General features: G+C 44.2%; 1 protein-coding gene across 1 annotated transcript in view; it reads left to right on the forward strand.

Annotated features, from left to right (window-relative positions):
* Positions 1-5,013: 5,013 nt before the first annotated feature.
* Positions 5,014-26,290, forward strand: part of LOC139406598 (ephrin type-B receptor 1-like) — a 185,236-nt gene continuing 163,959 nt past the window's right edge. The window contains exon 1 of the mRNA XM_071149361.1: positions 5,014-5,088. Coding sequence (XP_071005462.1) covers positions 5,031-5,088 — 58 coding nt within the window. The 5' untranslated portion in view covers positions 5,014-5,030. The remainder of the gene's footprint in view (positions 5,089-26,290) is intronic.

The raw sequence follows: 26,290 nt of genomic DNA on the forward strand, positions 1-26,290 counted from the left end.
TGAGCTCCGCTGGCGTGAAACAGTGGCTGAACGGGGCAGCGTTCCACATGCACATGCGGATCCATTGGTTCCGTATAACTGCCTTACCAGAAGGCCCTGTAGATGTACTGAACCAGTACTATCAACTTAGTATCCCTGGTTTGATAAAGACTTATACAGAGTTCCTACAGAGAAATATTCAGGAGACCCCCTCGTTGACGAAATCCAACGGCATGTCTGGGCTCCTGGTCATTGAACCATACAGGAACGTCACACACAGAGTTCAACACAGGCCCTGTGAATCCAAGGTCATTGAAGACTTTCTGCTGGCCCGGATCATTGCTGCTCAGGACATTGAGCAGAGTAAATACTTCTTTCTGCATACTGAAAGTGACTTTGATGATCTGTTCAAGCAACGGGGAGATTTTGAGCTGAAGAAATGAATGAATAAAATCATATTTATCTGCATAATGCACAGTGGTAGAAATAATGATTTTTACTCTTATAGTTGGCTTATTACCAGTAATTAATGTCTACTTCATGTTACAAACACAAACAATATTTGATTACCACATAATAAAGTAACAAAAATTGAGACAAACCAGCATTCAGAATGTTCTGTAGTGTGGGACTTCCCCCACCCCCCCCGGGCAATAACAAGACTATCATATACACTGAGTTTCTCACTGAGTCAAGGCGTGTAGTGCACTATGTACTATGTACTTTTTTATTTAATTTTTATTTAACATTAATTGAACTAGGCAAGTCAGTTAAGAACCAATTCTTATTTTACCGTGACGGCCTACCCCGGGATAACCCTAACCCGGATGACGCGGGGCCAATTGTACGCCGCCCTATGTGCGCCATACAGTGGGTTCCTATTTAAAGGGGGTCCTGTGTAAAAAGGGGCTGTTGTGTGAGGATATTGTTGTGATTGGATATTGGAGGGTTCTGAAGAGGAAGGGTATTAGGAGAGGACCTCTGACAGGTTCATTGATAAGGTTGTAGAGTTTTATAACTGTGGTATAGTATTAATGCGCTGACCAATCTCATGCATCTGTTTCATACATGGCTTCTGTTCCTGTGTCTTCTGTACCACTGGTTAGCTACCTTGAGCTGATAGCACATATCAATTGTGTGTGTGTGTGTGTGTGTGTGTGTGTGTGTGTGTGTGTGTGTGTGTGTGTGTGTGTGTGTGTGTGTGTGTGCGCGCAGGGTTGCGGTACGTGTGTGTGCGCAGAGGGTTGCGGTACGTGCTTGTGCGTGTGTCTGTGTAGGTGGTGCATCACTGTGCGTTTATGTGCAGCTGTGTGTAGGATTGGGCGCAGACATGTTTTTCAACACTATCTGGTTGCTACCATCTAAAAGTCAGCCAGCTCCACAGAGTCGGCACAGGGCTGTAGTTGAAAGTAGAGCAGGTGAGCGGAGCTGCTGTATTAATAAGAGAGGATCAGGCTCCGTCAGCAGGCCCTGTGTACATCAGTGTCCCTGGGGAGGGGAGGAGGTGCAGGGAGTATGCCACTTGTTGAAGCAGGACCCTCGTAATGGGGAGGCAGGGCATAGGGGAGGGGGCAGGAAGGGGAGTCAGGCTGGGGGAGGAAAATAGGCATGGGGTGGGTTGGTGTGGGCAGCCAGCAAATATATAAATATATGTGTAATAGCCGCAGATCTACGAATTAAAGGAGATGTAATGGGAGCATGTGTGAGGTGTGCTAATGAAGACTAGTGGGTGAACTAATGTAACAGCACACACTAAATGTGTGTGTGTGTGTGTGTGGATGGGAGTGGGGGAGAGTTTTGTTACCTTGTGCCTGTAGAACAGCTCTTCAGTGCCACACAGTGGCATGTGAGGGGGCAGAGCACAGTGGGGTGTGAGGGGGCAGAGAACAGTGGGGTGTGAGGGGGCAGAGCACAGTGGGGTGTGAGGGGGCAGAGCACAGTGGAGTGTGAGGGGGCAGAGAACAGCGATGTATGAGGGGTCAGAGCACAGCGGGTGTGAGGGGGCCGAGCACAGCAGGATGTGAGAGGGCAGAGAACAGTGGGGTGTGAGGGGACGAAGAAGAGTGGGGTGTGAGGGGGCAGAGAACAGTGGGGCGTGAGGGGGCAGAGAACAGTGGGGTGTAAGGGGGCAGAGAACAGTGGGGTGTGAGGGGGCAGAGCACAGCGATGTGTGAGGGGTTAGAGCACAGCGGGGTGTGAGGGGGCAGAGAACAGTGGGGTGTGAGGGGTTAGAGCACAGTGGGGTGTGAGGGGTTAGAGCACAGCGGGGTGTGAGGGGTTAGAGCACAGTGGGGTGTGAGGGGTTAGAGCACAGCGGGGTGTGAGGGGTTAGAGCACAGCGGGGTGTGAGGGGTTAGAGCACAGCGGGGTGTGAGGGGTTAGAGCACAGCGGGGTGTGAGGGGTTAGAGCACAGCGGGGTGTGAGGGGTTAGAGCACAGCGGGGTGTGAGGGGTTAGAGCACAGCGGGGTGTGAGGGGTTAGAGCACAGCGGGGTGTGAGGGGTTAGAGCACTGCGGGGTGTGAGGGGTTAGAGCACAGCGGGGTGTGAGGGGTTAGAGCACAGCGGGGTGTGAGGGGTTAGAGCACAGCGGGGTGTGAGGGGTTAGAGCACAGCGGGGTGTGAGGGGTTAGAGCACAGCGGGGTGTGAGGGGTTAGAGCACTGCGGGGTGTGAGGGGTTAGAGCACAGTGGGGTGTGAAGGGGGCAGAGAAACTTGCCTTCTCCACCCTCATTTAGGCAGACAGTAATATTAGTGAGGGCAGCAAGTAATTGTATATTCCATGCAATGTGCAAAATTATTTAACATATAAATTGGGAAATAAATGTATACATAGTACATTTAATGCAACTCTATGCATTTAGACACTATTTATTCTTATTATTCAAATTACTATTACAACGTGAAGTGTTCTACATTTTTCTAAATACTTATTATATTAATTCAGTTTGATTCTAGAAAATAGCAGCAAGTACATTGAAGTAGCACGCAATTAATATTCATGCTGGCAACCCACTTTCAAGGTGTTTGTATAGGGAAAGGGAAAGGTATAGAGGATATCAGTGGTAGAAAATAATGATTTATACACTTATAGTTGGCTTATGTCCTGTAATTATTATTATTATTATTATTATTTTTTTTTTTTTTTTACCTTTATTTAACCAGGCAAGTCAGTTAAGAACAAATTCTTATTTTCAATGACGGCCTGGGAACAGTGGGTTAACTGCCTGTTCAGGGGCAGAACGACAGATTTGTACCTTGTCAGCTCGGGGGTTTGAACTCGCAACCTTCCGGTTACTAGTCCAACGCTCTAACCACTAGGCTACCCTGCCGCCCCATGTAACATGAATATTCATGTTACAAACACAAATGATAATTGAATTACCAAGAAGAAAGTAACAAACATTCAAATTAGCCAGCATTCTCAATGCAGACACACACACACACACGCACTCACGCACGCAGACACACACACACGCACACGCACGCACGCAGACACACACACACGCACACGCACGCACGCAGACACACACACGCACGCACGCAGACACACACACGCACGCATGCACGCACGCAGACACACACACACACACACACACGCCCGCACGCAGACACACGCACGTATGCACGCACGCATGCACGCAGACACACACACACGCGCACGCACGCACGCAGACACACACACACACGCACGCACGCAGACACACGCACGCATGCACGCAGACACACACACGCACGCACGCAGACACACACACACACACACGCAGGCACGCAGACACACACACGCACGCACGCAGACACACACACGCACGCAGACACACACACACAAATGCACACACACACACACACACGCACGCAGACACACACACACACACGCACGCACGCACGCAGACACACACACGCACACACGCACGCAGACACACCACACACGCCCGCACGCACGCAGACACACACACACACATGCACACACACAAACACACACGCCCGCCTGCACACACGCACGCAGACACACACACACACACACGCCCGCCCGCACGCAGACACACACACACACACAAACATTATTCTCTTCCTCAGGTGAGGAAGGCTAAACGTGATTGATTGGCTGGCGAAGTGGTCTTTCCCCTGTTATCCAACTGCAGGGTCATACGATCTCATATTATAACTACTGCACTACTACACACATAAATCCAAACCATTTCATAGGCCAACACTTTTTCGCTTCAATGCACCCGTTCAAAATTCCTATGCAAAGCCATGATGACACAGTAATGGACACAGTTGTTGGAAAAGACTCTTAAACCCGGCATAGTCTCTTGCAGGACATAAACCATTCATAAATCTATGAGCCTACTTAATCAACGAGTTGGTCTATCGTAAAGGAAGGCAGATATGCATTGATTCGGTCGCTGTCCTGCATGTGATGGGTTTTGTTCTCATCAAATACAGATATTACAGGTAACAATTCAGTATATCATCATGGGCTATGGAAATAACTCTCATGACTATGCATAGCCATAAAACATCATGGACTGCTTAGATTTATGGAATAGGATGAGAAATAAAGGGTAAATGCAATCACATTATCTACATAGACCATTTATCACTGACATTAATTTGATTAAAAACACCTATCAGGTGAATCTGTGCATGCAGTACTTTCTCTGGACCACTAGTCGCTGCTCTTTCCCTTCAGTATGAGCGCAAGGCAACACAGGGGGCTTTTCAGTAGTTTGAAAATGTTAGTAGGACTCTGAGCGGGTCCTCTGCTGGGATTGGTTTGAGATCCACTATCTTCTTTCCGTGATTGGCCAAGAGGTGTTCAAGGGGTGTGAGAAGTGGAGGGGAGGGGGCCCAAGGTCTTTCTCGCATCCGGCTTCACCTATTCCCTTCGTGCCACAAGCCTCCAAGTATTAGGTTTTCATACACTGCCTACAGTACGGTTTGAAATGTGACTCAAAATAAGCACTGGTGGAATACTATTCTGTGGCAGCTGAAGGACTTGTGTTTACACCTTTTTGAAAGGGAGAGGAAAGGCAGACCACCTTTGCCATGCCAGTGGATTTGTTTGCGATTTTATGCGTGATTGCTACGGTTTACGCAGTGGAAGGTAAATGATAGGAGTTTCTCTTTTTTAGTTATGATATTGTATTGCTATGTGTGAGCGCGTTTGAACGCAATGTGTTACATAAACATGGCTATTGTAAGCACGTGGATGTTTTATCTTCTAAAGGAATGGGAAGCTATTAGGATCTTAGATGGGATAACTTTGGAGCTGGTTTCGTGGCGCCTCAGATGGATGCCGGGCAGGCAGAGGTACCCAGGTTCGAGGGTGGGTTTAGCCTACCACTGCCACCACACGATGGTGGACTTTGACTTTTGGGTCACACATTCCCTTCAATCATTAGGCTACAAGATGAACATTGAATCCATGTATTATTGATACGTATATATATATATATATGTGTCATCTTTGCGTTATAGGCTTCAATTGGTTAATTGTGTTCAATTAATGACCAATCATTAAATGCCGCGGGGTAATTAAATGTTAATGCAACTATCTGTAGGCCTAGTACACCAATTATTTACACCAATATTATTTGATATGATATTACCTCCCCGAAATATAGGCTAGTACAGATGAGGGACGCGTGCGACAGCCAGTCCCCGGCACCCTGGTGAAGGATATGCAGTCAGTCAGTGCGCCATGGAATATTTCATATGGGTCATGTTTTAGATGGGTGACAGGCATTGTACCTATAATGATTTATTTATCTGACTATATCCCCCTAAACCTCCATAAATCATGACTTCACTGAATCACATTTTGATGTGGAGCTGTGCCTGTCAAGAAGTTAGCTGTAGAGAAGGTCGTCCCCTAAATGCTATCTGTTCGACACACTATATTATGAGATACGTTTCCTTCAGGTTTGCGGGGTTTGTTCCTCTCATGTTAACGATTGTCTGGTTTTCAATTTTTTTTTAAACTTTAATGTGGATTTTGTCTATATGGATGTTTTTGAGTAGGCTACTCGGGAAGAATCCACAGGTCGGGCTGGTCTCACCAGGTTTATTGATATACCTAGACGCTCTCAGTGAAGCATCATCAGCTATGGATGTGGTAAATAGCATAGCAAACGCCAACCTGGACTCAGGGGTAGACATAACATAGTAAACTAAATATGGGACACTCCAATTAGTTCGATATGTTATTTTTCAGTATAGTATGTATTAATTTGTGGATGTCCATCCATTTATTTATGTTACGAATTACAATTCATATGTTGCTAATTGCAATTTGAACAATATGTTCAGAATTTCCTAAATGTATATGTTCGGAATTCCAATTTGTTGGGACTAATGTTAGCTAGGTTAGGGCAGGGGTGGGCAATTCCATTCCTCAAGGGCCTGATTGGTGTCACAGTTTTGCCCCAGCCGCAGCTAACACACCTGACTCCAATAATCACCTAATCATGATATTCAGTTTAGAATGCAATTTGATAAAATCATCTGTGTTTGCTAGGGATAGAGTTCCCTGGGTTAGGAATTAGGTTAAAGGGTTAAGGTTTGGGTTAGGGGAAGGGTTAGCTAACATGCTAAGTAGTTTCAAAGTAGCTAGAAATTAGTAAGAAGTTGTGAAGTGGCTAATGAGCTAATATGCTAAAGTTGTCCGTGAGGAGATTCAAACACATTCGCGTAATACGCTTACCCATCCACGCGTAATGCGCCTTGACCAACTCAGTGGCCTTATGTTTAGTGTCCACCCTGAGATTGGAACGTTGGGAGTTCAATCCCTGGCTGTATTGCACCAAAGTCTGTAAAAATTTGACCCATTATGTCTCAGCTTGGCACTCCGCATTAATGAGTTTGATTGGTGGCAAGGCCCTGCGATAGACTGACTTCCTGTTCAGGAGGGTGTACTTGTATATTAAGCTGCCTCACGCTACAGAAACAGGATAGGATCCTGCTCCTATGAGCCATTCTGTCTCATGCAAGGCTACTTACTTACTTACATCCACCCGAACCAACATTCTGTCTTATGTAACCATACCAAATGCAACGTATCATACTAATATGATTTGACCAAGATTACATATACTATGTTACACCCACATTATGAGACCAGGCTGCCAACATGCATCAGTGGTGCACCCAATGACCGTCCATTGGGCACAAATCAAATGCCCTTGTCTCTGTTTTTTAAGGTTTCTTATAGATCAATGCACTGATATACACCATGGTTAGAAAAAAACTCTGTATCAAATATTTAATCTTTGATTTGATACAATATTTCACAGCAGGTTTTTGAAAAGGCTAAAAGAGTGGTTAGGTATAACCTGTACTCAGTATGTGGACTAGGGTTGACTGGTCATGTAGTGAGGCCCCTTACCATTTGCCTGGCTATGACAATAACCTGACTAATCCTTGGGCCGGACCCAGTAGAGGACTGCTTAGTTCACCTATTAGTGGCCAGGCCCCATGAATGAGTTGGCCAATGTTTAGGCAGTCATTGTCATTAAATATCCACAGCTTGCTTTGACAATCTAGCCATAAACAATGCCTATCAGTGAATTGCCCTGGCTTTGTCAATGAGCTGGCCCAAGCTTTATTTGGCCTTGTCGAGCATTGGGTATGGTGTGTCCAATCAAGCCAGTCCTTCAGAAGGACTTTCTCTAACCGATCCTCTGTGTCCTAATTAAAACTGGTGCCTGTTGCAGGCAAATTGCTGCCTAATGAACTGGTTGATTAAGTAATTAAACAAGCCTCTGTTTATGGGAAACAACTTTATAGTGATGATTGGTCCAGAGCATAACTCTCACAACCTTACAACAGTGACGGTCTCACAGGCAGTTGGTGTGCTGCTCTCTGTTTCGCTTCATTCTCTCCCTACCATACCATTGGATCTTCAATTCTCTTCTCCCTCTCTTCGTCTTTCCTTTTATTCTCCACAGTTAATTGTGTGAATATTTCAACATGTCTTCTGAATTCAAATGACACCAAAAACCCAAACAATCAAGTGCTCTGATCTAATCCGCAGTGTGTTTTAATGAGTCTTTTCCTTGTCGTCTTTCTTCATTCCTCTTTTCATCTTTTGCCCTCCTGGTCCTCCCTCCTTTTCCCTTTCACCGCATCTGCATATTTCTCTCACTAACTGTCCGTTTGTATTCTATTCATTTCCCTCTTTTCTCTCATGTTCCCGCTCTCACCCTGTGTTTTAATGAGCTTGCATGTAAGATATTAATTATTAACTAGCCTTCAATAAATGGACAATATCCCATAGCTTGTTAATGCTGCCTCTACTTAAAACCATAACTCCCAGGCCTAGCCTTATCCTGACCCACTGACTCCCTCAGGCCTCAAGCCTGTTGGAAAAGGGACAGAGAGGAGAGAATGAGAGAGGTGGTGAGTTAGTGAGGGATGTGGATTGTGTAAGTCACTGAGTGAGTGTCATTGGCTGTGGTGGCGGTGCTGGGGTTTTTCTTTTTTTTTTTTAACATTTCACCTTTATTTAACCAGGTAGTCAAGTTGAGAACAAGTTGTCATTTACAATTGCGACCTGGCCAAGATAAAGCAAAGCAGTTCAACACATACAACAACACAGAGTTACACATGGAGTAAAACAAACATACAGTCAATAATACAGTTGAAAAATAAGTCTACATATGATGTGAGCAAATGAGGTGAGATAAGGGAGGTAAAGGCAAAAAAAAGGCCATGGTGGTGAAGTAAATACAATATAGCAAGTAAAACACTGGAATGGTAGATTTGCAGTGGAAGAATGTGCAAAGTAGAGAGAGAAATAATGCGGTGCAAAGGAGCTAAATAATAAATAAATACAGTAGGGGAAGAGGTAGTTGTTTGGGCTAAATTATAGATGGGCTATGTACAGGTGCAGTAATCTGTGAGCTGCTCTGACAGATGGTGCTTAAAGCTGTGGCATTTGGGGGCCCCTCCCTTCCTCACTGACACAGGCTAATGAGAGAGGCCCCTGAGCCTGTTTGGCTTTGGAAAGGGGGGCTTAGCATAAGGGTACAGGGGCCTTATGTCCGTACAAAGAATCATTGTTATGTCTGCGTGGACCTGCTCCAGGGCCTGTTTCCTCTCTCTCTCTGTGTCATTCATTCATCCATTCTCCTGGTAATTAAAGTCTTCAGTAGCGGTAGCAGCAGCTCCTGGTGAAGGCGAACAGAGCTCTCTGTGTGCCTCACAGCCCCCCGGCTAAAAGACTAATTGGTTTTTGTTTTGATATTGTGTTTGAAGTTTGAATGTCTGTGATTACGGACTTTGCTTTGTGTTTTTTAAACATTCTATTATTACATTGAATAGTAGTCAATATACATGTTTACAAAGGGACAACAGTAGGAGAGTGTTAGACCAAAGGAGGAGGGAGAAGAGGCAGGAGCGAATTAGGTAGGTAGGGTAGGTAAGAGTTGTAAGGCTTAAGTCTCTCTCTTTCCTTCGCCTTTATAATTGTGGACCAGGCAGGCCTAAATACGTTGGTGTTTCACGCCATCCTATTTCTGTCCTTTCCATTTAGGCACCCTTCAAGACAAGGGTGCCTCATCTCTAATGTCATGCTAGTCCTGGTCCACAAAGGTCATAGGTCAAATGAAGGATTGCTCAGTGAATATCCATATGACTGCAAGAGCCATAAAACTCAGAAAATAAATGCTAGAAACTATTCACCCAGAGCACATTATACAGCAGAATTTTATTAGCTGCTTTTCGGGAATGCCTGAGCACTGTTCTGTTCTTATATTCTATCTATGGTGTTCTCTGTTCAGCATGCCCTTTTCCCCTTTCAGAAAAATGAGAGCAAAACAAGGGACAGCAGATTTATGGTAGAAAAAGAGGGAGGAAAAGTTTTGAACGATGGAAAAAAAGTGTGTAGGAATGTGGAAGGTGATAGAGTAAGGAAGTTGGTAATGACCTTGCCCCCCTCTTCCCCCTCTCCCCTCTTAGTCTCTGCAGTTGACGCTGACGTAAACTGAAAAAAAGCATTTTCAGGTAATTAGGTATTGATTTTTAAGAAGCAGGAGTACTGAAAAAAGAACGCAACAGCCCTCTTCTTCTCTGCCCTCCTTTCCTCCTCGATACTGGAGTGAGCAGCCGAGTTAGACTGGCTGTCAATCTTGGCTGCAGGGCCAGCCTAGTGGGGAAGAGAAAGGGTTCAGCAACTAGTGATTCAAAGTCTGGTGTAGACTAAGCACCCCCACCCCCAAACATCTTCCCGTGGCTATGTAAGGAATCACTCAATATATATATTTTTTTAAGTGTTCCCATCTGGGTGAGAGTCTTTCCAGTTGCTAGTGCAGTGGAGGGCCAATCTCTACTTCTGTCCTTCCTATTTGTATTCAGATGTCTAGTAATGTAGATGAACAGGAATTAAATTGTGTCATTGCTGTTTTAGACAATGCTGATCATGTGATTTTCAGCCTGCTTGTCTTGTAAGGATAGAGACAGACTCCCTGTGGGTGTGAACATGGACTCACTTTGCCACCCAGTTCTTTCCCCTCATGATTCACAGCCTCGTTATTTTAATATGTTGCAGCCCTTATTTCCTTTTTAAACCCAGGAAACAATGCCATAAAGCTGTTACGTACCTCGTGAATCTTCCTGAGTGGCCATTTTAGATCCCTATTAGAGCCTTAAATGCTTTGTTTTGGGTTTATGACCTCAGGAGTGTACTTATTTTGACTTCAGAGAGAGTGAGAGATAGAGGGAGAAGAAGAAGGAGAGAGAAATTACAGCTGTCATACTTTTGGCACTATTGTTGATGTCTCTTATTAGTCTGTGTATGGAACAACACAGGAGAAGAAAGACATCTGAACATTACAAATTTGAATTAACAGCCCAATCTTTGATGCATTTCTTATCCTATTGCAAATCCACAGGGCAATATGGTGATTTAACTGTTTTGGGCACTTGGTGATCAATAAGCTATAGGGGAGATATTGGGGTGCCAATTACCTTGTTGTTAGGGTTGATTTACCAATATCAGGATAAAATTGAATTCCCTCAAGGATAGATATCACATCCACGTTTAAATGGATTGACAGATGTGCAGACACCCTTTTATTTTTTTAATTTAACCAGGTAGGCCAGTTGAGAACAAGTTCTCATTTACAACTGCGACCTGGCCAAGATAAAGCAAAGCAGTGCGACAAAAACAACACAGAGTTACACATAAACAAACGTACAGTCAATAACACAATAGAAAAAATCTATGTACAGTGTGTGCAAATGTAGAAGAGTAGGGAGGTAAGACAATTAAATAGGCCATAGAGGCAAAAATAATTACAATATCGCATTAACACTGGAGTGATAGATGTGCAGATGATGATGTGCAAGTAGAGGTACTGGGGTGCAAAAGAGCAAGAGGATAAATAACAATATGGGGATGAGGTAGTGGGTTTGCTATTTACAGATTGGCTGTGTACAGGTACAGTGATTGGTAAGCTTCTCTGACAGCTGATGCTTAAAGTTAGAGAGGGAGATATAAGACTCCAGCTTCAGTGATTTTTGCAATTCGTTTCAATCATTGGCAGCAGAGAACTGGAAGGAAAGGCGGCCAAAGGAAGTGTTGGCTTTGGGGATGAAATATACTTGCTGGAGCGTGTGGTACGGGTGGGTGTTGCTATGGTGACCAGTGAGCTGAGATAAGGCAGGGCTTTACCTAGCAAAGACTTATAGATGACCTGGAGCCAGTGGGTTTGGCGACGAATGTGTAGTGAGGGCCAGCCAATAAGAGCATACAGGTCGCAGAGGTGGATAGTATATGGGGCAGAAATCGGTTGAAGAGCATGCATTTAGTTCTACTAGAATTTTTAGGCAGTTGGAGGCCACGGAAGGAGTGTTGTATGGCAGTGAAACTCGTTTGGAGGTTTATTAACACAGTGTCCAAAGAAGGGCCAGATGTATACAGAATGGTGTCGTCTGTGGCTATTGAGTCTGCCGATAAGAATGCAGTGATTGACAGAGTCGAAAGCCTTGGCTGGGTCGATGAAGACGACTGCACAGTACTGTCTTTTATCGATGGTGGTTATGATATCGTTTAGGATCTTCAGCGTGGCTGAGGTGCACCCATGACCAGCTCGGTAACTAGATTGCATAGTGGAGAAGGTACGGTGGGATTTGAAATCGTCAGTGATCTGTTTGTTAATGAAGATTTTAGAAAGGCAGGGAAGGATGGATATAGATATATAACAGTTTGGGTCTAGAGTGTCACCCCTTTTGAAGAGGGGGATGATTGCGGCAGCTATCCAGTCTTTGGGGATCTCAGACGATACAAAAGAGAGGTTGAACAGGCTAGTAATAAGGTTGCAACAATTTTGGCTGATCATTTTAGAGGGCCCATATTGTCTAGCCCAGCTGATTTGTAGTGGTCCAGATTTTGCAGCTCTTTCAGAACATCAGCTGTCTGGATTTGGGTGAAGACGCAGGGAGGGGGAGGGGGGGGGGTTAGCGTTCCTAACTGCCTGAGTATATTGGGTCCTGACTTCCCTGAAAATGTGCATATTGCGGGGGCTATTCAATGCTAATGCAGAACGCCACAGGATGTTTTTGTGCTGGTCAAAGGCGGTCAAGTCTGGGGTGAACCAAGGGCTATCTTCTGATGGGATGAGGTCAATATCCTTCCAGGATACCCGGGCCAGGTCGATTAGAAAGGCCTGCTCGCTGAAGTGTTTTAGGGAGCATTTGACAGTTATGAGGGGTGGTCGTTTGACCGCAGACCCATTACGCATGCAGGCAATGAGGCAGTGATCGCTGAGATCCTGGTTGAAGATGGCAGAGGTGTATTTAGAGGGCAAGTTGGTCCGGATGATATCTATGAGCGTGCCCATGGTTACGAATTTAGGGTTGTACCTGGTAGATTCCTTGATAATTTGTGTGATATTGAGGGTATCTAGCTTAGATTGTAGGACGGCCGGGGTGTTAAGTATGTCCCAGTTTAGGTCACCTAACAGTACGAACTCTGAAGATAGATGGGGGGCAATCAATTCACATATGGTGTCCAGGGTACAACTGGGGGCTGAAGGGGGTCTGTAACAAGCTGCAATAGTGAGAGACTTGTTTCTGGAAAGGTGGATTTTTAAAAGTAGAAGCTCAAATTATTTGGGCACAGACCTGGATAGTATGACAGAACTCTGCAGGCTATCTCTGTAGTAGATTGCAACTCCACCGCCCTTGGCAGTTATATCTTGTCGGAAAATGTTATAGTTAGGGATGGAAATTTCAGAATTTTTGGTGGTATTCCTAAGCCAGGATTCAGACACGGCTAGGACATCAGGGTTGGCGGAGTGTGCTAAAGCAGTGAATAAAACAAACTTAGGGAGGAGGCTTCTTTTGTTATCATGCATGAAACCAAGGCTTTTACGGTTACAGAAGTCAACAAATGAGAGCTCCTGGGGAATAGGAGTGGTGCTGGAGGCTGCAGGGCCTGGGTTAGCCTCTACATCATCAGAGGAGGAGTAGGATAAGGGTATGGCTAAAGGCTATAAGAACTGGTTGTCTAGAGTCGTTCGGAACAGAGACTAAAAGGAGCAGATTTTTGGGCACAGGAGAATAGATTCAAGGCATAATGTACAGAAAAGAGTATGGTACGATGTGAGTACAGTGGAACAGTAAACCAAGGTATTGAGTGATGAGAGGTTTTGTCTCTAGAGGCACCAGTTAAGCCAGGTGAGATCACCGCATGTATGGGGGGTGGAACAAAAGGGCATATTTTTGACAGGGCTAGGGGCTCTACAGTGAAATAAGACAATCACTAACCAAAACAGCAATACACAAGACATATTGACATTAGGGAGAGGCATGTGTAGCCGAGTAGGGTCCAGAGAGTTGCAATAGATGAGTCAGGGAGCCAATTCAGTAGTCGTTACTACGCTAGACTAGCTGTAGACACAGCGATTCAGACAGCTAGTGGGCCGAGGCTAGCAGATGGGCCTCCGGTGACCTAGCTAGTTAGCTGGCTAGCTTCTGATGGGGGTTCCGGTTCAAAAGTATAAAGATAGCTGATCCGAACCACATTGGGTGAGGCAGATTGCAGGAGAGTACATTCAGTCTGTAGATGGAAAGTGAGATTAAAATATATATATATATATATACAGTGGGGCAAAAAAGTATTTAGTCAGCCACCAATTGTGCAAGTTCTCCCACTTAAAAAGATGAGAGATGCCTGTAATGTTCATCATAGGTACACTTGAACTATGACAGACAAAATGAGGAGAAAAAAAATCCAGAAAATCACATTGTAGGATTTTTAATGAATTTTTAATGAATTTATTTGCAAATTATGGTGGGAAATAAGTATTTGGTCACCTACAAACAAGCAAGATTTCTGGCTCTCACAGACCTGTAACTTCTTCTTTAAGAGGCTCCTCTGTCCTCCACTCGTTACCTGTATTAATGGCACCTGTTTGAACTTGTTATCAGTATAAAAGACACCTGTCCACAACCTCAAACAGTCACACTGTCACGTCTGTCACGTGCTCAGTGTGAACCTGCTTTCATCTGTGAAGAGCACAGGGCGCCAGTGGCGAATTTGCCAATCTTGGTGTTCTCTGGCAAATGCCAAACGTCCTGCACGGTGTTGGGATGTAAGCACATCCCCCACCTGTGGACATCGGGCCCTCATACCACCCTCATGGAGTCTGTTTCTGACCGTTTGAGCAGACACATGCACATTTGTGGCCTGCTGGAGGTCATTTTGCAGGGCTCTGGCAGTGCTCCTCCTTGCACAAAGGTGGAGGTAGTGGTCCTGCTGCTGGGTTGTTGCCCTCCTACGGCCTCCTCCACGTCTCCTGATGTACTGGCCTGTCTCCTGGTAGCGCCTCCATGCTCTGGACATTACGCTGACAGACACAGCAAACCTTCTTGTCACAGCTCGCATTGATGTGCCGTCCTGGATGAGCTGCACTACCTGAGCCACTTGTGTGGGTTGTAGACTCCTCATGCTACCACTAGAGTGAAAGCACCGCCAGCATTCAAAAGTGACCAAAACATCAGCCAGGAAGCATAGGAACTGAGAAGTGGTCTGTGGTCCCCACTTGCAGAACCACTCCTTTATTGGGGGTGTCTTGCTAATTGCCTATAATGTCCACCTGTTGTCTATTCCATTTGCACAACAGCATGTGAAATTTATTGTCAATCAGTGTTGCTTCCTAAGTGGACAGTTTGATTTCACAGAAGTGTGATTGACTTGGAGTTACATTTTGTTGTTTAAGTGTTCCCTTTTTATTTTTTTTGAGCAGTGTATATACGAAGAAAACAATAAATACACGGGACAGGACGAGACAAAAAAAAACACGTCTGACTGCTCTGCCATCTTGGATCCCTGCCTCTCAACATGCAACATCACTCATGTTTAATACATGTTCGTTATAGTCCTATCCTTCCTCATTTAACTGACAGCTGACCTCACCAAGGGCACTGCTTCCTGCTTATAATTATGTGTGACGTTAGTTCTTATTCATGAGGAGAGGTCATCACTCATTTACTCTATCACTTCAACATCCACTGCATGATGTGGTTGAAAAACATGGTTAGAAGAATTGAGCTGTCTTGATTTCACACCTAGGGCTGTGACGGTCATGGAATTTTGGATGACGGTTATTTGTTAGTCAAATGACCACGGTCACCATAATATCGTTGAAATAGCAACAACAACAAAAATTCGGTATACAATGAATGTGCACATTTTCTCCTCTCATCCGCTCCTAACTGTCACAGATCGTGTCCTGTTTGTGGTAGGCCATTACAGTAGGTGCATGTACAGTATTTCATGATACTGGAACAAGGAGCAACAAAGTGTTACCACAGAAATGAACTAAACCACATGTCAGCTGCAAACATCTTCAGTCAGCTGTTTGTTCCAAAACACAAAATCTGAATACTGGCTAGCTTTGCCTCCTCTCGTCTCTCCTTATATCAGCTGTTAGATGTGAATCAGTCGTACTTTTACTTGACTGCTTTTGGGTAAAGTTTGCAGACTCATAAAAAACATTTAAAAAATACTGTTATGACTTGTATTTTATTTTCATGATGGTCTTCATCCCTATTGGTCGGTTATGCGATTATACAATTACCGTGCCAGCCCAATATCACACCGAAGAGCACACAACACCAGTTAGTGTGTGGAGTTATAGAATGAAGCCTACTTTCTTTCGCTGACTTATTTTTCAGTGTACATCTTGCGCTGCTGCAGTTGACTGCAATACAAAAACAAAGACCATCCCGAAGATGATGAAGTCCCTTTGCTGATGTTTTTCTGCACCGAAAAATAGAAAACACCAGTAGAGACAAAAGCGATCTGAAGAGCTAAACCACCCAACCCCCCCTCTGCAATTTGCATAGCGAACATGATTTGATGGCTTTGATTTCAAAATAGATGATTGCGTTTGAAGAACAAAAGGCATTTTAAAGAAAGGGTTCTTTGTTTCTAGCATAAGGCAACTTCAGTACTCTTTCTTTTTGGTCTTTTAATAGACTTATTAATGTGCCAGGTAAGCAGTGCTAGCCAACTGTCACCAGCATGTAGATGATGTGGGCTCCTTTAGAAATGTTTAAACGTGGCATTTATGACAGAATACTAATGCATTACATTTTATGAAAAAGTTGATTTACGTTTAATTTCACACCGTATTTTGAAACATAATAGCTCTCCCACAGAGTCAGAGACAAAGACAAATGTTGATTTTTATGAATGTCAAATGCACCACCAGAACTCAAAGGCCTTTTCACAAGCACTGTGTGAGTTGGTTGAGAAAATGGGCCTCAGATTTGCCCATGTACTTTGAGGTCTGTATAAGGTCTGGGCCCTCTCCCTTGCAGCAGGGAGGGACATCACTCCTAGGTTCCTGCCTCATCTGTTCCTTGTCCACTGACACAGGAGCATTAGCTGACATAATGGGGAATTATTATTGGAAGAGCAGATACACTATTTAAGGGCAGGCAATGTGCCAGCCACCTAAGGAGTCTCTCTCTGGGCATATGGCTCCATAAGCAGACATGATGGATGTTTCAGGAGGATTATCCCACCAGGGAAGACAGATAGTGAAAGGCAACTAAAGAGAGAGGGAGGACTGTGAAGAGTGTGAAAGCTTGGAAAATGACATACTCGAGTGTACGCCCATCTGAGGTAATGGAGGTTTTTAGAATAGCAAAGTTGCACTGGCTGTGAGTGTGTGTCAGAAAGTGTTGGCTGATCCAATTAATGATAATGACCTTTCCATATCTGTTTATGCAGGGGCATGACAGTATGATGGATGGATGGATAGATGGATGAATTAATACAAATGAGTGCTAAAATAGCTTCCTCCTTAAGGAAAAAAATAAAGCCCTCTTTAGCCCACCAATCTGACATGTCATACATTCTTAGAAATAAGGGTTCCAAAAGGGTTCCTTGGCTGTCCCCATAGGATAACTATTTTTGGGTCCAGGTAGAACCATTTTGGGTTCCTTGTAGAACCCTCTGTGGGAAGGGTTCTACATGGAACCCAAAGTGGTTCTAAATGGAAGCAAAAGGGTTCAACCTGAAACCAAAAATGGTTCTCATATGGGGACAGACAAAGTGTGTCACATGACCATGTGATTTTAGTCACTGCTAAAGGTGGTTGAGCGGTTGGACCACAGTCTGCAACTATGTTTTTGTGTGGTAGTGGTGGTGAATGTTACAGTGCTTAGACTGTACAATCATACTTAGAGGGGATCAGTCACTTTTAAGTGGGATATGATATGGACTGGACATGTGTTTTTGAAGTTAAGCATATGGTCCTGACAGGTAGATTTATTGATACGGACGGGGGCACATTGTTCAGGAGAGTAGCCTAAGCCTACCGGTAATTGAAACCATGTGGAGCCCTACTCTCTGTAACCCAGCATTAACAACCATACAGCTACCCTAATCCAACCCAGGGCTATAACTTTACAAGAGCACTAACAACACCAACTCTGGCGAATAACCTTTCGTAGAACGCAGGCAGAAGAAAGTCAAGTAAAAGAGAACAGGAAGGAAAGAAGGAGAGAGGTGGATTAAAAGAGGATGAGGTGCTAAGAGGCTGCAGTCTCACTTTTTTGCAACACCTGTCTCTGTGGCAATAATTGGTATTTGCGTATTTTAGTTATGGCTATTACATTGCTCATTAGCTGTGGTAGATTTGTTGCTTATTCTGACGTGCAGCCACTTTTCAGCCCCCAGGTTTGTTATCTTGCTTATTATCATATTTTCCACAGTGCGTCTATGGATATGGACGAGGGTGAAAAGCATTGACTCTGGAACTTTACTTTCTTGTGAGGCTGTGATAAGGGATGACAATCATACATCATTCTTTCCACTTCTTATACTCTGAGTCAGAGAGAGTGAGTTCTCTGTGACAGGACACATCACCTGACAACTGACGGACACAACTCCACTTTAGAAGCGTTCACACTGAAACTTAGCCCAGGGGTAAGAGCCTCGTTAGCCCTGGGCTAAGGGAGAGTTTAGCCCGGGGCTAAACGAGTGTTCACACTTGCACATTCTAAAGTGGGCTAGCACCAACCTTATCCCAGGGCTAACTGGCCCTGCTTCAGAGCATGGTTATCACTGACTTTTCGAGGCTAGCCCCAGAAACATAGTGCCAAAATAACCCGTGTGAAACGGGGTCAAGAACAACGCATCACATTTTCACTGTCCAATCACAAAAGCTGCACTTTCACTTAATTTGCATTTGTTGTGATGTGTCTTGGATGCATTCTGCACACTATATTATTAAGTACATTCATGCTATTTCATTCTCCCAACTGAGGACAAAAACTTGACAAAAAACATTATTTGCTATGGCTATCTAGTGTCTTCTCACTTAGCTAGCCAACTGAAGCCACATCCTCTACAGCTGGAAGGGCAGAAAACACTCCGTTTTCATAGCTTTTCTATAGAAATGTATTTGGATATAGCTCTCCATGATTATAATATTGTTGCATATTTTGCCTGGATCAGAAAAGTTGATGTCTTGTCCTTGCACAGCATTTGCTGTACAGGACCGATATCGCATGTCAAAGTGAAACATTGTTTCCGAGGTCAGACAGGCAGACAGCAAAGTTTAAACAAACCATCACTGTTGGAAATCAAATGCTAGGCTAGAAGCAGGAGGAAATCAAATGCTAGACTAGAAGCAGGAGGAAATCAAATGCTAGACTAGAAGCAGGAGGAAATCAAATGCTAGGATAGAAGCAGGAGGAAATCAAATGCTAGACTAGAAGCAGGAGGAAATCAAATGCTAGACTAGAAGCAGGAGGAAATCAAATGCTAGACTAGAAGCAGGAGGAAATCAAATGCTAGACTAGAAGCAGGAAGAAATCAAATGCTAGGCTAGAAGCAGGGGAAAATAATGGGTTAATAAATGCCTTATTGCTTATAATATTGGTCACGTGGCAGAGATAGCATGTTGGTTGCATGTGTGTTTGTCCATTAGCCCAGGGTTTTGAAATACAACTGTGAATCCTTAGCCCAGGTCTAAAGCTTTTCCCAGGGTCAACAAGTGCTTGCGTGAACACAGAATAAGCTAGCCCAGGGCCAGTCTTAGCATGGAGTTAAGAACAATGCAGTGTGAACAGGCCTTTTTATGACCAACTTTTAGTTAAAGTGGCTACGATATTAAATAGATCAGATTTTTGTACTCCAGTAAAAAGGAATAAGACACATTTGACCTCAAACGAGGACCAGGTTTCTTCTTCCCTACCAGGATGTGATTGACAGACAAATGTAACTGTCTTTCAGGTCTTTAACAAGCACGTAAAACCAATGGTGACTGTTTATAAAACCTTCTCCATGACTGCTGTTGAGCACATGTTTTGACTGTCTGTCAACCTCATTGTCAAAAGTCTATTAATTAATTATTATCTCGTTTCACACGTTTTCTACATTTACTGACTGATAAATAAAGAGTTTATTAAGAAAAACTAAAACGTTATAAAAATATCCAGCAATATGTTGTAAACAACAAAGAAAGAAGCAAGAAATGAGCTGCTATAATTTTTACGAGAATAGCCTGTAGCAGAAGACGAACAAAATAACTTGTTTACACAGACCCAAAAATATATCACATTTTTCTGCTGGCGGACCAGAGACGAGCAGTAGGACACCCAACACAGATTTCATCTCACCATAGCAACATCTCTTCAATCTTGTTAAAAAAACAATTAACCCCCCCAAACACACACACACACACTCACACTCAATGTGCTGGTTTGTGTATGAGATACAATATAAATGTGTTTGCAGTTTGTTTGGGGTGTGTATGTAATATGTTTGTACTTTTGGGCAATCTGTGCCTTTTTCTGTAGGGATGTATGTATCTGTAAATCTATGACTATGTTGTGGAGCTCAGTCAGTGACAGTGGCTCTGTTATCTCTGGGAAGAGCTCATTCAGGTTTAAATCACTGGACAGGCACATCTTTGGCACAATGCCCAACCTTTCTGATTTACACAGATGTGAGGGGATAGGCCCTACAATCAGAAAGCCATTCACAAAATCTATGGCAACAAGAGTCTTGCTTTCAGTCACCAGCGACAGACATTTTTACCCACTGTCATTTTCTCCCCCTAACTCAGACAGCACACACACACCAACACACACACCGACACACACACACCTTCCCTTAGCCCACTGTCTGCCAAGAGGAAGATATTACAGTCAATAAAACATAGCTCCTTGGCCATGGTCCCAGCCTGCTGAACCGCCAGCGTGGTCCTTCCCTTGCGGTCATAGAGCTCAATGATGTCTGATAGCGGAGCGACCTGAAGCTAAGAGGGGAGATGACTCCATTCAGCCCACTGCTAAGGCAGACTGTGTTTATAAATCTACATATTCTACAAGTCTCAGGCCCAGTGGCATCATGGAAGGACATGGACTGAATATTGCAATTTTCTTACTACTGTAGGCCTGCTATGTTCCACAAAATGAGAGTTGCGTTGTGCCCTCACCTATGTGTTCTTCTCTGATAGTTTGAGCCGGCTCGCAGCTAATTACTCGTGGGTACATACACTACACAGTCATTTCCTTTTTCCCTTTTTCCCTTCCTCTCATTTTTTTAATCTGTCTTTTATTTCAAATGTTCATTTCCAAGACACACACATACATACAAAAGGATTCTTTCCCCTTTTCACTGCACTCCCAGGACGATTACTTGAGATCAGGGCAATTACCTGGGAAAACGGAAAGCAATTTGCTTCGCTTGGCAAAAACCTCATCACAGATTGCTTCTGTACCTGGTCCCCTTCGACATTCATTAAGATGCTGCTGAACTTTGGGGAGCCCTGGTAACTGAAAGCAATTCCAGCCATCTCAGCAAGCTGTTGAATGGAATAGAGGGCATGGTTTTTGGGAGAGGAGGGGAAAATGGACAGAGATGGATTTTTTTTTTTAAAGCTATTAAAACAAGCTTGCTTTTAGCACTGGACAATTGTGACTTTATAACAAGACTCACAGCTGTAATCACTGCCAAATGTGACTTTATAACAAGACTCACAGCTGTAATCACTGCCAAATGTGACTTTATAACAAGACTCACAGCTGTAATCACTGCCAAATGTGACTTTAAAACAAGACTCACCACTCAACAACACAAAAACAGCACACTAAGCATGCAGCATAGTGGGGGACAAGCTAAAAAGTATGCTACCCAACGTGCCCAACTGGACCCGTCCCGAGCACACTTGACTGCACACAATCACTGCCAAATGTGACTTTATAACAAGACTCACAGCTGTAATCACTGCCAAATGTGACTTTATAACAAGACTCACAGCTGTAATCACTGCCAAATGTGACTTTATAACAAGACTCACAGCTGTAATCACTGCCAAATGTGACTTTATAACAAGACTCACAGCTGTAATCACTGCCAAATGTGACTTTATAACAAGACTCACAGCTGTAATCACTGCCAAATGTGACTTTATAACAAGACTCACAGCTGTAATCACTGCCAAATGTGACTTTATAACAAGACTCACAGCTGTAATCACTGCCAAATGTGACTTTATAACAAGACTCACAGCTGTAATCACTGCCAAATGTGACTTTATAACAAGACTCACAGCTGTAATCACTGCCAAATGTGACTTTATAACAAGACTCACAGCTGTAATCACTGCCAAATGTGACTTTATAACAAGACTCACAGCTGTAATCACTGCCAAATGTGACTTTAAAACAAGACTCACAGCTGTAATCACTGCCAAATGTGACTTTATAACAAGACTCACAGCTGTAATCACTGCCAAATGTGATTCTAACATGTATTGACTCAGGGGGTTGAATACTTATCTAATCAAGATATTAGTGTTTCATTTTTTGTATATATATTTTTTATTACAAATGTTTGTGTCTCTGCTGATGCTGCATTGCAATCCTCCTGCTCTAAGCTGGGGCCTAAACCTTAGGAGAGGGGAACTATTCTGGCAGGAAGTCAAGTAGACACAGACTCCTAAAATCTCACTTGACTTGCTCGCCCTCAGAGGTAGGTTCATTCATTTCCAGTCAATTTCGCTCACTATCAACGGTGCTGGTCCAATGGCTTTGCTTATTTCTAACACTTCTGAATGGAAATATTCTATTGTCCTAACCTTTGTTATCTTCAACCTAGCATGTAAGCATGAATATGATGAGATTAATCCAAGTTTTGGAGTTCATTTCATGCAATTATACAAATTTTACCATGGGTGTAGAGAAAATGCAGCAATTTTATAACTCATTTCATGCAATTTTGCCATGGGGCGGAGAGGAAAATTTGCTGTTATACTGCAAATTTTCTGCAATTCTACACATTTTGCCATAGGGTGGAGAGAAATGTGTGCAATTGTTAATATGATATCTGAGTGAGACTGATCGACTATCAGTGACTGATTTAACAAGAGAAAAACTGCTGATTCACAACCAAATTTTGTTCTACTATTCTACCTCGCAACAGTAAGTTGAGACCCAGTTTCCCATCCCTGATCCAGAGGATGGACCAAGAAAGCAGAAAACGGGAAACGGCAAATGCAGAATATGGCTTTGTACGGATGAACCTTTTCTCAAATGACATAGCGTGTATGTTTGCCAAGATATGAAACGACATTAAAAGAATACCATGTATTCATTATTCATTAAACCTAGTAGAGCAAATGAATGTATCCTGCGGAACAATGAGAAAATGTATGCATTATCAGAAAGGCAGAAAAGACATGAATGAAATAACCCTATTTTAGATTTGCTGCACAAAGCACTAAATTGATCATGCCACATCAGTAAAATGCACATCTTTGGAGTACCTGGCTGGCATTATATTTGCAGCCAGGTCACCAGTGATACAAGTCAGTATTCGACGTCCATCCATGTCTGAGGACGTCGGGAGATGACGTGGAAACGGACCATTAGGGGCACCACTAGGTGCTGGTCTAGATATACAGTGCATTCGGAAAGTGTTCAGACCCCTTGACTTTTTCCACCGCCTTATTCTAAAATGGATCTACACGCAATACCCCATAATGACAAAGAAATACCTTTTTACATAAGTATTCAGACCCTTTGCTATGATACTCGAAATTGAGCTCAAGTTAAACAGTTGACAGTGCATTTCAGAGCCAAAACCAAGCCATGAGGTTGAAGGAATTGTCTGTAGAGCTTGTGTCGAAATACAGATCTAGATAACGGTACCAAAATAAGTGTGGAACCACCAAGAACCCGATGATCACTCTGACAGAGCTCCAGAGTTACTCCTTGGAGATGGGAGAACCTTCCAGAAGGACAACAATCTCTGCAGCACTCCACCAATCAGGCCTTTATGGTAGAGTGGCCAGATGGAATCCACTCTTCAGTAAAAAGGCACATGACAGAGTCCACCTAAAAGACTCTCCGACCATAAAATACTGTAAGATTCTCGGACCTCCCTGGTGACACAGCGGTCTAAGGCACTGCATCGCAGTGCAAGAGGCATTACTCCAGACCCGAGTCCCATAGGACGGTGCACAATTGGCCCAGCGTTGTCCAGGTAAGGGAAGGGTTTGGCTGCATGCTTCCCAGCTGAAACTGTTCAGAACAGTTTGCATATATTATGTCAACATTTTGTGACGTTTTTGTTCCTTTTGGACTTCGGCAAGTTTTTTTTCCGCCTGTTGGGCACACAACATTTCTTGAGGCAAGCCGAAGTTGGTAGCTGAAGTCCACGCCCCATTGTTGGCGATTGGTTAACAGTTGGGATACTTCAATGAAGTGCCCGTTGTTATTCAACGAGAGACGACTCGTCCTCATGCACATTGTTTCACTGCACCAAACACCATAGTAAGATGCAAATATGCACAAAAACGTCACAATGAATGATTTCTTGAGTTATCTTAGATCCAGCCCAGTCCGGGCTCAGTCTTCAGCAAGCAGTGGAAGAGTGAGGAGCTCTCTCATAAACCACTGACCTGCACACAAACAGCTGGGCCAACACCCATGGACCGTTGCTCCTGCAGTCCTGGACTCTCCCAACAAATGCTTGTGGGAGTGCGTCACTGACCTATAATCCAGTTCTCTTCCTGTTTGTTATATGTTTTTGTCTGTTTGGGCTGTGGCAATAACGGTGTGAATTGTATCCCTGTCTCTTACTGGTCAGTTCCATTCTCTAACCGGAACGCCGGGACAGTTGGACCTACAGTGCCTTCGGGAAGTATTCAGACCCCCTTTTCCACATTTGTTACGTTACAGCCTTATTCTAAAATGTATTAAATAGTTACTTTCTCCACACAATAACCCATAATGCCAAAGCGAAATCAGGTTTTAAATTTTTTTTGCAAATGTAAAAAAAAAATATATATCACATTTACATAACTATTCAGACCCTTTCCTAAGTACTTTGTTGAAGCACCTTTGTCAGCGATTACAGCCTCAAGTTTTCTTGGGTAGCTACATGCTTGGCACACCTGTATTTGGGGAGTTTCTCACATTCTTCTTTGCAGAACTTCTCAAGCTCTGTCAGTTTGGATGGTAGGTGTCGCTGCACAGCTTCAAGTCCGGGCTCTGGCTGGGCCACTCCAGGACATTCAGAGACTTGTCCCGAAGCCACTTCTGTGTTGTCTTGGCTGTGGGCCTATGGTCATTGTCCTGTTGGAAGATGAACCTTCTCCCCAGTCTGAGGTCCTGAGCGCTCTGGAGCAGGTTTTCATCAAGGATCTCTCTGTACTTTGCTCCTTTCATCTTTCCCTCAATCCTGACTAGTTTCCCATTTCTCTGCCACTGAATACATCCCTAAAGCATGATAGTGCCACCACCATGTGTCACCGTAGGGATGGTTCCAGGTTTCCTCCAGACGTGACGCTTGGCATTCAGGCCAAAGAGTTCAACTTGGTTTCATCAGAACATAGAATCTTTTTTTTGTTTTGTTTTGAATTTTACCCCCTTTTCTCCCCAATTACAATCTTGTCTCATCGCTGCAACTCCCCAACGGGGGGAGAGAGAGGGGAAGGTGGAGTCATGCGTCCTCCGAAACATGACCCACCTAACCGCTCTCCTTAACACCCGCCAACTTAACATGGAAGCCAGCTGCACCAATATTGCAGGAACCCGGCCCGCCACAAGGAGTCGCTAGAGCGCGATGAGCCAAGTGAAGCACCCCCCCAATAAAAACGTACCCTTACCCAGACAACGCTGGGCCAATTGTGCGCCGTTCTATGGGACTCGGGTCTGGAGTAACACCTCTAGCACTGCGATGGCTTTCTACAGTGTTATTGCACCATTCACACAGAAGGGAAGTCAAGTGATGTAGTGGAGAGCAGGGTCCCAGGTTGTGAGAGTGGATTAGTACAGACTGAACAGGCCAGCAGCTGATGGCTAACACAGTCCAGTGAGACTTATCCCCAGCCCAGCCGCCGGCTATCTTTCAGCCACCTGATGCTGGTGGTTTTAAGAGACCTGATGTTCTGAGGGGGAAGGTCACTCCTGGAATGTGTGAGTGGATCAGCTCAGTCAGAGCAGTTATCCAGAGCCTGTTTAAAGGCTCCAAAGCTTTAAGTCTATTGTCCCAACTTGCCAAATGAAGCTTAAGCGGTAATCGTCTCAGGGCTGTGGCCAGGGCCCTGGGTGAACCTGAATGTATGGGCCCTGTCGTCCAGAGGGGCCCAGCCCTGATAGGCCCCTCTAGAGGTGTTGAGAGAGGGAGGATCCTGAGCTCCAAATGATCAGGGATTAGAGCACATAAACCTGTGTTTACCATGGCTCTCCCACAGCCTCTGGCCTGTTTGCCTTTCCCAGACAGCAGTGGAAAGGAGGCTGAGGGAGGAGAGGAAGAGAGATGGTGAGACAGACTG

This window comes from Oncorhynchus clarkii, chromosome 4, assembly GCF_045791955.1.
Source record: "Oncorhynchus clarkii lewisi isolate Uvic-CL-2024 chromosome 4, UVic_Ocla_1.0, whole genome shotgun sequence".
NCBI lineage: Eukaryota > Metazoa > Chordata > Actinopteri > Salmoniformes > Salmonidae > Oncorhynchus > Oncorhynchus clarkii.